The sequence below is a fragment of the Mixophyes fleayi genome, chromosome 3 (assembly GCF_038048845.1).
Source record: "Mixophyes fleayi isolate aMixFle1 chromosome 3, aMixFle1.hap1, whole genome shotgun sequence".
NCBI classification, from domain to species: Eukaryota; Metazoa; Chordata; class Amphibia; order Anura; family Limnodynastidae; genus Mixophyes; species Mixophyes fleayi.
Window position 1 is genome coordinate 185,236,598 of NC_134404.1, and position 17,677 is coordinate 185,254,274.

The following is a 17,677-nucleotide window of genomic DNA, read 5'->3' on the forward strand; positions in this document are numbered from 1 at the left end:
TAATTCCACAGCGCTGTACAGAGAACTCACTCCCATCAGTCCCTGCCCCATTGGAGCTTTCAATCTAAATTCCCTAACACACACACACACACACACACACACACACACAGAATAGGGTCAATTTAATTGCAGCCACTTAACCTACTAGTATGTTTTTGGAGTGTGGGAGGAAACCGTAGCACCCGGAGGAAACCTACACAGACACGGGGAGAATATGCAAGCTCCACACAGATAAGGCCATGGTCGGGAATTGAACTCATGACCCCAGTGCTGTAAGGAAGAAGCTAACCACTAGGCCACCGTGATGCCCCACAGCTAATATTATTATACAGTTGAAAGTCCCTTTGCGCCATGTGAAAATGTGCCTCATGTAGTGCTTCCATATTTTGACATATCTTATACTTGCGGGCCCTAGAGAGGCAGATCGGGGGTGTTCACATGTGAGTTCAGTACAGTAAGGGCATGCAGACAGAAGTTAAACCCCTCCTATAGGCAACATCCCCACTTTTTCAAACCCGCAGCTTAGTAAATCTAGCCCTTAGGCTCATTTGCACATATGTGCTTGGGAAGTGGCTAAAATGCTTGAAAACTAAAGTGATACATTTTAGTGATGGTTTTTCAACATGTTTTCCATTTGCTGTTGATGCGTTGCGGTTTACTGCAATCTATTGGTAGCGCAAGTTAGGAGAAATCAAGTTACATAACATTCTAAGGGGGGACGTCAATTAGCTGCGCTGTTCCTCAGAACATCATGGCTGCGCACTTTTACCATTACTGCGATAAAAAAATCTCTGCTCACTTTTCCTCACAACTCTATGGGGCGCGAGGAAAACTGAGTGGAGATTTCTATTAAAATCTCCCCGGCAAAGTGTCCCCAGAATGCCCACCAGACACTTTGTAGCTAATTGAATTCCCCCCTAAGGGGCATATTCAATTGTCGGCGGGATTGCCAAAAATCCCGCGGTCTGCGCACGATTACCGTTACTACGGTAATCGTGCGCGGAAAAAACGTTAATACGGTAATTTACTCGCTGGATTTCAGCTCGCAGCTCAGGGAGCTGCGAGCTGAAATCCAGCGAGAGATTACCATATTAACGGTATTAGTTTTTCCGCGCTCGAACCCGCGGACAATTGAATACCCCCCTGAGAGTGGATATTTTGTTTTGAATACAAACAAAATTCATTCAATTTAATTATAATTAAATGAATGACACCATTCATATTTATTCACTACAAATGCATAGAGATTTGTCCAACCTGCATGTTTGCCTTGGAATGTAACACAAACCTTGTATGAATATTTTGCCCATCTTACAGACTACTGGGCAGTCACAGGATGCATACACGGGCAGTGCTTGGTTATTAGACAGTGATATAATTATTACGCACTGGAGGTGTGCTATATGATTGTAGCTAATATCGTTCAGAGGTTATATATCTGTACAAAGTTTGCAGAATTCTGCGTGCAACAACACAATACTAATAATCTTGGATTTGATAAGACACTCATAATGTGACTTATCTTCTACCATCATCATTTTGAAGATGCCACTGTCAAAAAGTGGTGATTTATCTGTCCGTTACATGCTTAGTTGTATGGATCTCTCAGCTCATTTCCTTCGGACTAGTATGTCTGACACACCTTACTAAGCATTGATGTGATAAAATATAAATGATCTTTTGGCAGGCACCAAATGTATTTTAGCAACAACTCCCAGCCATCATATAATGCTCTTTAAAGCTGCCCATATAAATGCTGATTTTCTGCCAATTTGGCAGATAGCATGACAGAAAAACATAACTGATTGATTTGTTGTTATAATACTACTATCTAGTTAAAAATACTTAAATCTTGAAATTAATGTAAAATCCTTATTTGGGGATAAATACCTACTTGGTTCTTTTAAATATGTAATTACACATATTCCTCTGGCTTTTTGCTCTTTTTTGTTAAAGTCCATTGTAAACATTCAAGCTTACCTCCAAAAGCCAAATAGGTAACAATCTAAATATCTACCTAGCCTGTAGTGGTTGTTTATACACCATTTTGTTCATACATACATCACATCTATGTAGTATGTCCATTGTGTCATATGTATGTTGTGCTGAGCACACCTGTTTACACTGCACATGGCACATGTTGGTGTGTGTGCATTCTACTGTCTGCAAATATCATGCCTGGTAGATTTAGTGCTCCCTGAATTTTGAAACAAATAATCAGGACACCCATGTTGCCTAAAGTATTGTCATAAAAGCCACTCTATGCTTCTTTCCTTTCCTATTCTTGAAACCTATTACTATTGTCATGTTAATACACGTTTGTATGTGAAATGCAGTTGCAGGGCCCCCCCGACCCTTCACCTGAGGCCCCCGACCCTTCACCTGAGGCCCTCGAGTCTTCACCTGAGACCCCCAGCTACTTCCTGCTTTATTGTCAGATTTATTGACATATTATTACAGATAGCTGGCTCTTTTTTTAATTAACAGTATTGTTTTATCTGATTACTTAGATTTCTGGTTAAAGTGTAGTGTGATTGAAGAAATGGTACAAAAAAGATACACAAACAATTTTCTATAATACAAAACCTTAACATGTCTTCAGGATATTTTTTAACTAATATTTTTTTTAATAATATTTATAACAGTGAATAATAAAGGGTAATGGTGGGGGTATAGAGGAGAAAGGGGGTCCGGAAGGTGTGAGATACATTAGAAGGAACAGTATAAATAAAGAGGTAATTCCTTAGGGTCTGTAATAGAGGCTCTGTTTTGCACAGCAGTCTACCTTGAAGAAAGGAGGCAGAAGGCTCAAGGGGTAGAGAGTGCTCTAGGGAACTCATGTGCGGCCCTTTTGAAGGTTAATGGGCCACGCCATAAGTGTATCAAGTTACCCATGACTATTCTAGAGGGACCTAGTACTACGAAAAACATATGTCTGACATTCCGTGAATTGTAATAAGGGATCTAATTGTGGTAAATGTGAGTATTTAGGAACGGGTTTATCTAGTATGAAGATAAGTAGCTCGGGTTTCAGTGGGGACTGTATTAATTAGTCAATTTTTTACTTCGCACAGACTCGTGCACCCCGATTCAGCTACTGATACTCTGAGTCTGTTGCGCTGCTGAGGACACATTAAAGTCATGGACTGAGCGATATTTATGACCAGGCCGAGTGTTCGTTGTTCATGATAAGTTGTCTCTTTGGATACAAAGGTGTGTTTTCTTTTGTTGTATTTCTATGTATTGACCCTGATTATAAGGGTCAGAGTGGGCAGCAAGCATGCACAGATACTGTTTTTAGTTCTACACTACACTACCTGTCTTTTGCTACCTCTGATCTGACCAGCCGCCTAAAATCTGACTTCTCGATTGGGATTTGGTAGTTTGCCCTCCCTTGTCTGACTTTTTGTCTCATTATTGTCAGAAACTTTGGCTATCTGCTGATTTTGGCACTACCCTATCTGGAGGTGCGGAGTCTAAAGCGACTCTGGTCTTTTCCAGGGACCCCCGCAAGGAGGTTTGGGTTTAGCTGAGAGAGATGCGCAGGTTGCGGTTCTGCAAAAGGTAATCAGTGAGGTAGATGAAGGATAATGAAATGGTCAGGAATGCTGAGGTCTAGCCGTGCGGACAATGTAGTACACCAGGAGGATCCAAAAGAGTAGTCAGACAGGTGAAGGTCAATACTGGGACAATGAAGCAGAACCAAGGGAGAATCCAGGAGAAACGTCAGGAACAAGCGAGATCAAACCAGGAAGACAGACTGTGGAAAATGGAATATAACAAGACCTGAAACTAGGAGACCGAATACTCTGGCACCCTCCTTTATATAGAGTGGGGAAATGGGAAGTGGCGGTGACATCTGCTGCCACAACCGGCTGTCAACTAGCGTCCCATTGCCTGGCAACAGGGCACCCATGAGCAGAGACGGCTGCCAGGCTACGCAACCAGACGCGACTTACTGTTGAACGAGCGCCCGTCCCTGTGCAAGCTGGAGAGCACAGGGATAGCGCCTGATAATGATTATTCCACTGCTGTATGGTTTTGAATTGACCCTACTAGTAAACACATTGGGCTTGTCCACCATGTCCAGGGGGCAAGTTTTAAGTGAAAGGGGCTTCTATCAGCTAGCCTGGCTCTTCAATTTTACCAATGGGTTGTAGCCCCAAGTATGGCATGGTGTGTTTGGCAAATGTGCAGTGCACTAGCTAAATAGTAGTTTTTAATGTATAGGCAGAGCTAGAAAATGTGTTCCAACATGCCTGTCTTGGCTCAGACTATCCAGCTGTTAAGGGAAATGTATAGGAAGTGTTCATATAGTACCACATGATTATAATAGTACAAGTTTAGAATTTTGTATATGTATTTTTAATGTGGGTGCACATTATGGCCTATAACCATGTTATCACATTAGTATTCTTAATACTTAATTTAATGCTTCTTTCTATCGGAAGCTATGTTGCTATTTATAAGTGTATTGGGAGAGCAAACTATTGTTCAAGTTTGTTAGACTTGTATTTTATGGCACATATAAAGTTTTTTTTCTCTCCTTTATTCTAGTCTTCGACCACTTCTTTTTTTTTTAGGAATTTCAATTAAATTCAGCCGTACTCACACGTATGCTTTGTGTAGTTGTAGTTTTGATAAGTTTTTTATTTTAATTTAAAACATTTTTATTTTTAATTTCACTAATCCAAACCAGTACAGTAGTTATTGTTTGCATTTAGGTGCACAATATGCACTAAACCATAGCAACCGGTCATATAGTTGATTTTTAACTTGCCCTAAACTGTTGAAGGTGAGAAAGGTGAAAGTATATCTTTCCCGGCCCACAAAGCCAGGTGTTAAATGTTCTCCGGAAGGTGTAAAGACCAGATATACGCTGCTTCTCATTCATGTATACAGAGACTTAGACCAGGGACCTCCAATTTAATGGATGATTTTATTGTAATGATCTGCTACAGTGAAAGATGTGCACATTCAGTTGAGGGATTATTTGTATGACCTACTTTTGGTAGAAAGTGCCTCAAAAATGGTTTGTATTTTCAGATGCCCAGGCGAGTAAGTGGCAGGTTCTTCATTTGCAGAATATAAGAACATCCATTCTTGGTTCAAGTCAGTATAACCATAAAGTCCCATTTCTGCTCAGTCGGTGAAACTGAAATGGGGATTCCTCCACTTCTCAAGTTCTCTCTGCTCTCTAAGTATTCTCTCATAAAACTGAGTGTTTTATTTAGTCTAGTAAATGTTGCTAGTCACCCTCTATGCTGCTTTATTCTGTGTTTGTATTTCCAGTTTGTTGTTGTTGGGTCACCCAAATATGCTTGGTTTGCTTTTAGATCTTTAATAGTTGATGTGGGCTGAAATTTAAAAGCATCAGCGTGCTCTGTTGCAGGCAGTCCAAAATGTGTTCATTGATTGAATAGATAGTGTATTTTGCGATTGTCTTACCTCCAATGACGCATCCATGGTCTTAAGGCTGGAGATGCTGGCAATCTGTGGTTTTGTGAGCTAGTCAGTGCTTTCAAGAGAAATGTAATCTTCATGATAATTCTTTTCTTGTCATTCACACACCCCTTAAGGAGAATAAGTTTTACCATATCATAGGCAAACCGAGGTGGGGTTTACTATTGCCTGAAAACCCCCTCCAAGCCTGGAGCACTGTATAATTGAGGTGGCTGGACCCTGCCCCCGCTTCACACGGCTTTGCGGACACTAACCGTAGTGTACGCAGCATTGCCCATGTATATTATGAGGATAGGGAGAGTTGGAGAGCAGCCAAGCACTGTCTAAAATTATAGCCACACCCCCATGCATGCTTGTCACGCCCACTGGCGGCATGGTGTGGAAACCCCTCTCTACAAATCCTGCGTTTGCCCCTGCATATCAGGGATGAAGCTGTGCTTTACCAACTTACCATATGAATTCTGTCTGACTTCAGCTAGTAAACAAGCCCACTCCTCAGTTATGTCACTCTATGGGGCATATTCAATTGTCGGTAGAAACGCCGAAAATCCCGTTACTATTACCGTTATTATGGTAATAGTGCGCGGAAAAAATGTTACTACGGTAATTTTCTCGCTGGATTTCAGCTCGCAGCTCCCTGAGCCGCGAGCTGAAATCCAGCTAACTACTACCGCAATAACGGTAGTTGTTTTTTCACGGCGCGGAAAACAAACAATTGAATATGCCCCAATAACTTTTTGATGTAGTGAGCCCAGGTACTACATCGCTTGGTATTGTATTAACAATACAGCAGGAGTAAGCAGATCCCTTCCTAAATAGATATGTAGGTATATTTTTATAAGGGCACTGTCCGATCATGTGATAAATATAAATTGGAAGTGATATTTGTATCTGGTTGCTGGTGAAGAAATGCTCTGTCACAAATTACATTTTAGCATTATGTGATCCATTGTATTATTTTGATTTTATGTAATTCCAAATATGATTCATATATGGCTTTTTTTTCTACGGCATGAAAAACTTTGTCACTCCTGTACTTTAATTCTATTGATTCTTTAGGATTGCTGTAAACTTAATTGTGCTGCTTGGTTAAATGTTAACCATTCTGTCTTGTGTACCTTGTGTTCTTTTGTCCATAGACACTTTCACCACTGCAATGTATAGTTAACCGATTACAAAAAAACAAAACAACATTTTTACCATAGTAACAGGGAAGATATCTGTAGATTGCATATCAGTTCATTTCTACAGTGACACAAATCATTTTGTATGTTCTGCTAAACTTAGATTTTGTCTGTTCCTTTGGAAAGGTGACGTAGTTAAGTTAATTTCTGACAGGTAAATAATTTCACATGAAGCATTTCCTTTAAAGCCCTGCTGTAGTCTTCTGTTCTGGGCACAGGGATATTTCCAAGCCTTTCTTCTCAACATACCGACAAAGTTTTATAGCAAGAGTAGATGTAAGCTGCAGTGGGTAGAGCAGAATATAATCTTTACTCTCTCATTATCCTTCACAACAAATTTTTACAGTGCAATTTTTGACTGCATGGCAGCACGGTGGCCTAGTGGTTAACACTTCTGCCTCACAGCGCTGGGGTCATGAGTTTGATTCCCGACCATGGCGTTATCTGTGTGGAGTTTGTATGTTCTCCCCGTGTTTGCGTGGGTTTCCTCCCACACTCCAAAAACATACTGGTAGGTTAATTGGCTGCTAACAAATTGACCCTAGTTTCTGTCTGTCTGTGTGTGTGTGTGTGTGTTAAGGAATTTAGACTGTAAGCCCCAATGGGGCAGGGACTGATGTGAGTGAGTTCTCTGTACAGCGCTGCGGAATTAGTGGCGCTATATAAATAAATGGTGATGATGACTGCATAGGAAATAACTAGCACAAATAAATCTTGGATGATGTGATGAGTAATGAATGTTAAGTTAAAATATAGCGCACAGTTTGATAGCTTTTGTTAATAAGCCATTTATCCAAATCCATGTGTAAAAGATAAATGTTTTAAAGGGTGAAATTACGATGAAAACTTTAATATTTCACACATTGCTGTTCCAGACAACAAAATGTGCCAGTCTGGTGCTAAGGTTGTCATACAGTTATTGATTGTATAGAAAAATAATGAATTGCAGTGCAGGGGGCGATGGTGAAAGCTTTAACTGACTGTCTCTACTAAAATACTACTTTATAACCTCAATGTTGACACAACTACTGTCTACCGACAGCAGTAAATTATTCAGTTGTTGTAGACCAAATCAATTATTAAAACCGCAAACAATGTGTAACTGAGAAATGGTAACCTGAACTGAAAATCGATGCTGCCAAGTGATCGTGCTGACGTGTGTGTAGTTTATAAGGATTAGGCCTTGGAGATGATAATACATAGATAAATGATTTCATAACTCTAATCGATGTAAAACTTCAGAGCACCCTGCAGGTTTATGGTGTGTCTACATTTAAGTGCAGGTGTCTTCCAATCTTTATATATACAGCAGGAATGAAGCCAAAGCTCATACGGTGCCAGATTGTGAGACTGGAGAAGCTCTCTAACATAACAAGTTATTGTACATGTGTTTTAACAAGCAGGAGATGTATAATATAGTGGAGCAGCCTTCTGCATTACCATACTTGGTTGTCATTTTTTAAATTGGTAAAAATATCTCAGGCCTTCAGTGATCATACAGGAAAAGCTCCATGCTGTATTGTAGAGCTAACCTATGAGTCACTAACTATACATGTGTTGTATATTTTACCAGTCTTCGTGCTTTTATGCTGCTAATGGGGGGCGGGCGCAGTTCAAGATGAGTACAGCTTTGCATATGGGCAGAAATGCACTATTGTTTTTTTTTGGGGGTTTTTTAAGAATAATTTACTCCTATTTTGGGACCAACTCTGCATCAGCCCCAATGTGTGCAGTGTACAACAACAAAGTACCAATGCAAGTATATATAATGGACTTACAGGAGTATCTGCTGCCACTGGAAATATGCCAAAAAAGATAAAAATTTAGAATTGACATTATGCATTTCCCCATTGTTTATATGCTTTTTATTTAAGGATGAGGCTGAAAATTTGAGAACAGAAACAAAATAAAATGCCTACAAATTTTCTGTACTTCTAAAGGTAAAGATTACTTCAGGGGCAGGCCTGATTTAGGTTCAGGTCTCCCTGTGCTGATATGCTCATAGTGCCCCTCTCGCCATCCACGTCGGGCTAATGTGTGGTGGGTACAAACAAACTTGTCCTTAATTTAAAATCAGTCTTCCTTCACGCACCCCCACCGATGTTTATGTTTTTCAGGAAACTCGACTCCACTATGTTATTTAAAAGGGTCACGTCAAACTTTGTCACATTTTATTTTCATTAAAATCAGCACTGTATAGCAGAACCGAGGCATGAACCAGCACTATTGAGGGTGAAGGTGGAGTAGACTGCCATGTCTGTGCCTGTTGTCCTCCTTGTCTCTTGTACTCGTTTACCCACCAGAGCCCATCCAAGCTAATCCAACGAAGACTTCAGCCTTTACCATGGGAATACGTCATTAAAACAGTTTTCTTTTTACTTTGTAGATTTAGATTTTAAATTGAATTTTAGTTTATACCTTTCTGTCACAATTTTGCACCACTGAAAATATGGTGCATAAGATATATCGCTACTACAGTATGCGCTGGACCTTGTGCTCTGTACAATATACATGGAGCTGTGTAATATGCTGGACTGCTGGGACTGACGTACACAGTATTTTTTAGTTTTTTCACATTTTGCTCACACTGGGGGGGGCAATTCAATTGACAGCATTAATTGTGAGAGTAACACAGCCCGTGCACTATTACCGTTAGTACGGGAATCTTAATGCACATTTCTGCTCGCGGTTCTCAGAGCTGCGAGCAAAAATCGACGTTGAAATTACCGTATTGACTCTGCGTAGGCCGTGTTACCCTCACAAGTAATGCGGTCAATTGAATTCCCCCCCTAACAATGTGATTTTCGGCTCTGTATAGAGCACTTTTTTTTTTACAATATTTTGCATTCTAAATATTCACATCTATTGTTCATTCAGTATATCCATTTTCACAGCACCACTGCATGTGGAGCACTTTAAACTGCTGTGCATGATGAACCAAGTTTGTCTTTTTTGGACTAGCTTTCCTAAACCCCTTCTTGTCACAGAGAGCACTGTCCTTCATTTATTCAAGAATCATACTGTATACAGGAAAAGATCAAGTAGGCAGGATTGATAGATAAGATAATGCCATTATTTGTTTTATATAAAACTTTTTAATCATTTGCATTGAAATTATTGATCAGATGTCTGCAGAAATAACAAATCTACATGTGTCCGTAATAGGAATGTATTTCATTTAAAAAATGGACACTTGTAGGTATGTAAAGGGTGTGTTTTGAAAATGTAGTTCTCACTTCAGGTTGGACGAAATGTTGCCATGTGGTATTGTAATTTTAATTCCATGGAATGTTGAACTGCAGGTTTGAAGTAATTCTTTTGTAAACAAAGAAGATTGTTTTGATTAACGGAGTTTGCTTATAGGAGAAATAAGCACTAAATAGTAATTTTGAACTTTACTACCAGCAATTTAAGCAAACCCTGTGAATGCTTTGTAATACTTATTTGCATGTGGCTCCATCACTCTGCATTGCTTGTTTTTTACTGATAATATGGAGAGAACTTTTCTCCTTGCTCTCAACCAGGATTGCATTTCAGAAATACATGTTTCAGGTATGCTGTTCAGAATTGAACAATTATGCGCATGTAAACCTTTAGCTCAGGCCTGGCCGACCTGTGGCTTTACAGGTGTTGTCAAATTACAAACTCCAGCATGCTTTGGCAGTAGATAGCTGGCAGGTTATGCTGGGAATTGTAGTTTCACAACACCTGGAAAGCCATAGGTTGACCTTGACTGCTTTAGCTGTTTTGATCTTAATTTAATTTGTGTTTGTGTGTGATTTGCGTACCAGGATCAATGTGGAATGTATTTAGTGTTTGTTTTTTTGTGAGGTCTAGAGAAAAATGTCTTTTTTGGGGGTTTTTTCCTGTTCAATAGAGAGGTCCTTCTTATTGTATTAGTGTTTTCCATTGATTTGTTGCTTCACGTGCCAGCCACTAATAAACTTACTACCAAAACTTTCCAAACTCCTTTTGGAATAGCACACTAAATAAAGCTCTAAAATTCCTCATGATTTACATTGCCTTATTTGGCATCTGAGATGCTTCCTACTTTTTAATTGGCTATTTATATTGTATATTGTATTGCAGTCTGTATATTGTATTGATCACTGTTTAATTATTTCAGCTATGCAAAGTGTTGAATATCATTGTTTTTTTTTTTTAGACTTTGAATTAACATATGTTTTCTTCTCCTTTTTAGTCCCCCGAAACCAAAGAATGTTGAACTGCCCATTAGGCCCAAGGTTGTTGATAATATAGATGAGGCTACATCTGAAGCGTACTTCCCCAAAGGGAACATTGCTAGCAAGGTTTCTATATTTGAGAATAAAAGAACAAGCCACAGACAAATAGATTTTTATGCAACAAAGAACATTTCCCAGCCAAAGAAATTTGTTGAAAGAGCCAAACTGAATTTCGGGAAACAGGTAAAAGGGACTGGCCTGAAAGACAACAGTCCGGCAGTAAAATCAGCCAGTGACCTTAACATTACCAGTAGCAAAAAGCCTGAAAATGGTCATTGGGAAATAAAGGCAGACACAATTCAGGAAGAGTCTGCCAATCGTAACGTGGATTATAAACCAAAGAAAGACGGTACAGTGACTGTGGCAAATCAGATGCAGATGGAAGACAACCAAAATGGCTTAGAAGCAGTAGGAGCATCAGTAGAGCCTTCAGCAGAAAGTATTTTGTCTTCAGAAGAGGATACAAAACACAAGGATCATCCTGTTCAACTAACCAACTGTGATGTTACTTTAAGTGAGAATACTACCAAAAAAAGCAATGGTTTGTGGCTGGACAATAATACGGAAGACACATTGCATTCATCCAAAGATATAGCTGATAATTTATCTGGGAATATCACTCCTTTGGAAAGTGGTGTGAGTTCTAAATCAGAATCTACAGCTACAGATATGGGTAATACACACCGTTCAGTAATAAAACAGCCTGCTCTTTCAGCAGAAGAGCCCAAGGATTGCCTGAATAAAGACTCCCACCCATTATCTTTAGATGTTGTCGATTCTGTTTTGATGTCTGCAACTCCCTCCATAGCAGATCAGGCTCAGGTTCATCCCCATAAAGAAGTACTTGACATAGAAAAAGAATCACAAGCACAGCCCACTAGAGTAAATCATGCAGCCAAGTCACCTATAACTACAAAGCACAAAAATAAAACTCAACCAAAGGAACCTGCAAACCGTGATGCCAAAAAAGAGCTGAAAAAGAAAAAAATGCTTATTCTGCATACCAATGATGCAAAGTCTGAGGAAAGCTTACCAAAACATGAAAAACTAGATGGAGGTGTTCAGGAACAATCAAACCAATTTATAGAAACAGAGGAACTACAACACGGCGAAGGTCATAGGGAGAATTATTTGCTACAAAAAGATTTGAAAAATCAATCTTATTCTCCCACTCCCCAGGAAAAGAAGAGTCTGCCATCTGCTGAATCACTGCCTTTGGATGCTATTATTCAAGCAGTCCAGGATGAACATATCTCCCAAGAGGTAAACAATGTTTCAGAAAGGTCCACAATATGTATTACTGATACCAATAATCAACCAGAGGCAAAAAATTCCTGTGTTGAGTCTGTCTCGCCACAAAATGAAGGAAGTCTCCATCAGGCACCAGCAAGCCCTCTGGAAGCTGGTGAGCCCTCACAAGAAGGTAACTATTCCCAACAGAATGACTCTTCGGTAGATTCTAACAAAAATAAAAGTGAAGAGATCATTTTGTGTTGTGATGTTTCTGCCAAGGAAAGCAGCACTGTAGTCCTACAGAATGCTGCTAGTGACATTGTCTTATGTCCAGAAGCAGCAAAGGACGATCGGTCTCTGTACACTGCTAATGAAAGTGAAGTGAGGATAGCAGCTGGTACTGAACAGAACAATAATTCACAAAACGTATCGGATCTGTCAGAGACTGAAAATAACATTGAACGTAGTGTCGGCCTGGCTGCAGAACAAATGTCAGAAGAGAATAAAAATGCTGAAACCCAGCATGTCAACGATTTGAGCAAAGTTGACGAGAAAGAATTAGACTTTAATACTGAATTAAGTAGCAGTGATAGTAGTGATGTGAATGTGGATAAGTCAGTCATCACGGTTTCTAGTGTACATGAAAATGGTTGTCTTAATGACTCGGGTACAATAACCTATAGTAATGGAAGCCTCCGGCATACAGAGACTCTTAATGAAAATTTCACAAATATACAAAGCAGCCCCAGAGCCAGTTTTAATGCCTCAGTAGCAAGTGAGGAAAGTGTTTTAGATTCATCATCGGACATGGAAAAGTTTGCTGAAACGATCAGAAAATTAGACAGCCCAGGTACAGTGCCTCAAAAGAGGAAAAAGCCCAGAGCTCCTAAGTCACCAGGTCCATATTATGGTTTACCCCCTATCCATGAGGATTACTTGGAGAAAATACTGGATACTGAAACTTTCTCATTTGGTTTAGGAAAGAAAGATAGAGCAAAGGAGTTGGCACCCATGGCATTGTTTAAAATGCAAAGCAAAGAAACTGCTGAGAAATTGAAGCCAAAGAGGGCATCTGCTGAACAAAGCATGATTATGAAATCTCTGAGATCACAAAAGGAACCACTTTCGATACCACGGGAAACATGTGACAAGGAAAAAGCAGATGTTACTGATTTAGCAGTGAAGAGATCTCGCATAGAGTCAATTTATTCCAGCTTGAAACAGCCATTTACAGCAAAGACTGAAGAGAATGTTTTCTCTCCTACTGTGACTACAGTCAGCACAATAACTACCTCCTTCGACACACCCAGAATGGAGTTTACTCCCCCGGGCAAAACCCATGATCTTAAAACTACAGACTCAGCAGAGACAGCTCATACATTAGTGAAGGACGGTAAAGGTCCTGTAACACTACAATCCTCGAATTACTCACAAAGTGACTCTGCAGAGCAGTCCTCATCCACACCTACAGGTAGCATGGACAAGCACCTGGAATCCGATAACCAAGAACATGCTGACTTGTCAGTAACATTGCCTGGATTTACTGGCCACCCAGATGTAAATCACTGTACTCCTGATGGGAGCAGCATGCCCACTTTAGACAACACTCCAATATTGGACAGTGCTGCCAAAGACATCTTTTACTTCAAGGGCCAAGATCAAAGATCCTTCATGTCAAACCTCAGTTCAGAGGTGAGTTATTTATCTGTTGTGTCCTTCTCTCTTTCTATAAGTATGTGTACATATATTGCATTGCTGTAAAATTAAAGTAAATATTGTACTTGTGGTCATAGATCAGTACTTTTTTCTCTAGTTTCCTTCTCTGGTGCAAATTAATTTTAACCGAACTCATAATATGTTGTTTTCCTTTTAGTGGGACACTGCATAAAATTCAAAATAGATGAAAGCTATTTGTAACTTTGGTATAATGTGGTGGTGGGGTAGGGCAGGGAGGGGCAGGCACCTGAACAGTACTGACCTTGGGTACAAGCATACTCTCACTGTTGGTTATCTTAAATGGAATTAGTCTGTAAATTGGAAGACCTAAATCTAACATATAAGCCAAGAGGCTATATATTCATATTGAAAGTGATATAGGTATAATATGTGTACTGTTCTCACTTTAGTTGTAGAACCTCTGATTGTCCTGACTTGGGGCTACAATGATGTCCTCCATCAGATTGTTAATGTGCAGTATAGAAACATCTGTTACTGCAAAGGTGCTTCAGTCCTATTTTCAGTCTTTTTCTTATGTGAACAGAAAGCTGTTGTATTACAAATTGTTGCTAAAATGCTTTGTTGGATAGCCAGCAGCTCTGGAAATGAGACCCTACTAATTTGTCTTATCACACCATTTTATTGGGATGTGATTCCATATTATGTTTTATCTTTTTATTATTATTATTATGATGTACGGCGCTGCACAGTCCTCCGCAGCGCCGTACAGTAGGGACATAGTACATACATAAAATAATGACAGACAAAAGGCAGACAAAATAAATGCAGTCAAGAAAAAAAAGGACCCTGCTCATTAGAGAATTTACATTCTAAGTGGAAGAGGGCACAGCTGAAACAAGAGGAGCGAGTGTGGTTAGAGTGGTGATTGGGACAGCTGTAAGGCTGCATTACTGTGAAAAGTATCAGGTTGAAAAAAAAGAGATGGGTCTTTGAGAACGTCTAAAGATTTGAAGGCTGTGGCTTGATTAGGCGTGGTAGGGACTTCATACATATATAAATATATGTTTATATGAACTTTTTTTTTTTTTTTTTTTTTTTTTAAATGTTACAGGATGGCCTTTTAATTCAGGGAGTATGTTAAGGAAGTGACTTTGAACACCTTCATACTATATAAATTACTAACAGGAAATCTTACTTCAGTATATTATGATTCAGGATTGTTCACCACATAAGATACCTAAATTTTGCACAAGTTTTTACTTGTTTATCTCATTTTCTATACCATGTGACCCACCAGTCTTTCTCCTTCCAATATTGTTAAAAATGAAGAGTTATCTGTTACAACATGTGGAGAATGTAGGCACCTTTAATTTAAAAAATGTCTGAAATATCCCAAGTGACCTGTGTAAGCCCATTCAATGCTAATTTCCAGTGTTGATAGCAAAGCACTTATCTGCATGAATCTCTTCATCCTCCAAGTTTTTTTTGTTTGGTTCAACAGGCTAAGTAATTTCTGTAGTGTATAACTTTAAATTTGACCTGATGTCCCTACATAAACATACCGTAGTGTGTTTTAAAAGTGTGTTTTTGTCTAATTGACATTAATTCTGTGTGTCAGGCTGATGCAATGTTTCAACCCCACAGTTAGAATGAAAACTAAAGGAGTAAGCAGTGTTTTTGTTTGTTTGTTTAATCTAGTTTTGGATGATCAACAGTAAATATATATTTATTTGTAATATATATTCAGGTATGGTATCTGGAAGTCTTGAATTTGGGATTTACCATGTAAGTGGTTTTATATCATTTGGAGAATCATGACTAAAAGCTGCTAAACTATGTTTAAACATTACCCTCACTGCCCTTGACATTCATTACATTATTTTGTAGGGCTCCTTAGGCTGTAGGAGGTGACACTTGGTGGTCATGTCTGAGTGTATGACATCATTACCAAACAATTGCAATTATTTACTCATTGCTTCCTAAGGAAAGGTCCAAATGCTTCTCATAGATAATACTGGCGATAAGGACAGGCTGTCACATTTATGTTTTAGGGATTGTGTCTAGTAAAACAGATTGTAAAGTTTGATGTTTTACTTTACACAATGGGGTATATTCAATTGTCCGCGTTTCTCGCGGTGTTAAAAGTATTACCGGTATTACGGTAACTCTAAGCCGGATTTCAGCTAGCAGCTCCCTGTGCTGCGAGCAGAAAGCCGGCGTTACAAGTACCGTAATAACGGTAATTACGCTCACTATTACTGTAAAAGCGGTAATAGTGCGCAAGTTGCGTTACTTTTACGAGTGACGCTGACAATTGAATATGCCCCAATCTGTCTACAAAAAGAAGCCACCTCTGTAACAAAAAGAAAGACATTCTGTTTGATTTTAATTATTTGTTGGTTTTGCTTTGCATTGTTTTAGGTATTTTCGAAGACTGGTGCTGAGAAAATCAACCCCAGACCAGGAAAGGTAATGAGAAGTACTTTTATATTCAGTATGTCATGGCTACTTTATATGATGGAACCCACTGACCTTTGTGTAATATGCTTGTTGCAGGTGGTGATTCTTTCACAGGCAGAATATGGAGGTGCTGTGTTTGAAGTGTTTTCTGATGTGATGGATTGTACCTCTTGGGAGCTCTCGCCTACAATATGCATTAAAACCATTAGGGGATGGTAAGACGTTAAACATTAAGGGGTTGATGCAGAGTTGGTCATACGCCAGTTTGTGTAGTGTATCTTGTGTGAAGTTGCTCTGCGCTTGTAGAGATAGTGTGTGCACACATTTGCTCCATGCAGACTAGAGCTATCCTATCACTAAAACCTATCTGCACCTGGCGAAGCGGGCCATGGATGGCAAATGGTGATGCCGGGTACAATAAAGGTGTGTTTCCACCAATGCAGATCTGCAAAAACATGATGCATATATGCCTGTTAGGAGGTGTATCTTTTGCATCTGCAATAGGGCAGGTACAAGTACTCGCTGATCATGATGACTTAAACCAGGCTCGGCTCACATACTGCTAATGCAGGCGCTTCCTTAATTTTAAGTATAAAACACAGCCCCAAAATAAACGCTGCTCCCTCATATCACTTATCCCAAAGTGTCCCCACATACTTCGTACTTGCTCTAAAATTCAATCACTTGTCACTCAGACCCTCCACTTGCCAGAACATGCCCCACATGCCCCTCAGACCTCTCCCATGTCACCTACACCTCCCCACATGCCCCCCAGACTTCCAAATATCAGTCAAACATCCCCACATGTCCCTACTCACTAGCTAATCTAGTAAACTTTAATAAATATACTTACTTTAGCCCAGTGCCAGCAGAGGAAGGAGGGAAAGGGCATGATGCAGAATACACAGCACTCCCCTCTTCTCCCTGAAGCTGTCTGCTCCCGTTCAGTCGTAATCTCTGCTTTATTATAAAACAAGAGAATATGTCAAAGTGGGACACAGAGCTATTTTTCATCCATTAATCCAGTTTTTCCATGAATTCAATTAAACACTCAATCAACAGTCAATGTATATAAAAAATGTAATGTGCTTTGGTACATTTTCTGTATTTTAACTCTTACTTCATGCCTTGCTGTGAAAAATCCTTTTGTTACATATTTGCAAATATTTAGGGACACTTTGCTGTTGGACTGGTGCCTTTCTGTACGTTATGCGCATTGTACTCAATGGGCTCATGCAACAACTCGGTATCTTTTTCTCTTGTTCTGTACAAAAGTGGAAGCTGCTCAAATCAATTTATAGGTCATAACAGGTGCTTGAAAGGGTGGGGTTATCCTGCAAGGAACATACACACAACATTTTTTTCCCCCAGCACACTGCTATAGCCAGCAACAGATCTGCTATTTCTACTGTAGAT

General features: G+C 39.5%; 1 protein-coding gene across 2 annotated transcripts in view; it reads left to right on the top strand.

The window, feature by feature from the left end:
- CRYBG1 (crystallin beta-gamma domain containing 1) overlaps positions 1-17,677 on the top strand; it is a 255,952-nt gene that overhangs the window by 201,494 nt on the left and 36,781 nt on the right. For both annotated transcript variants that reach the window (XM_075202860.1, XM_075202861.1), the window contains 3 exons: positions 10,849-13,816; positions 16,223-16,270; positions 16,358-16,476. In XM_075202860.1, coding sequence (XP_075058961.1) covers positions 10,849-13,816; positions 16,223-16,270; positions 16,358-16,476 — 3,135 coding nt within the window. The remainder of the gene's footprint in view (positions 1-10,848; positions 13,817-16,222; positions 16,271-16,357; positions 16,477-17,677) is intronic.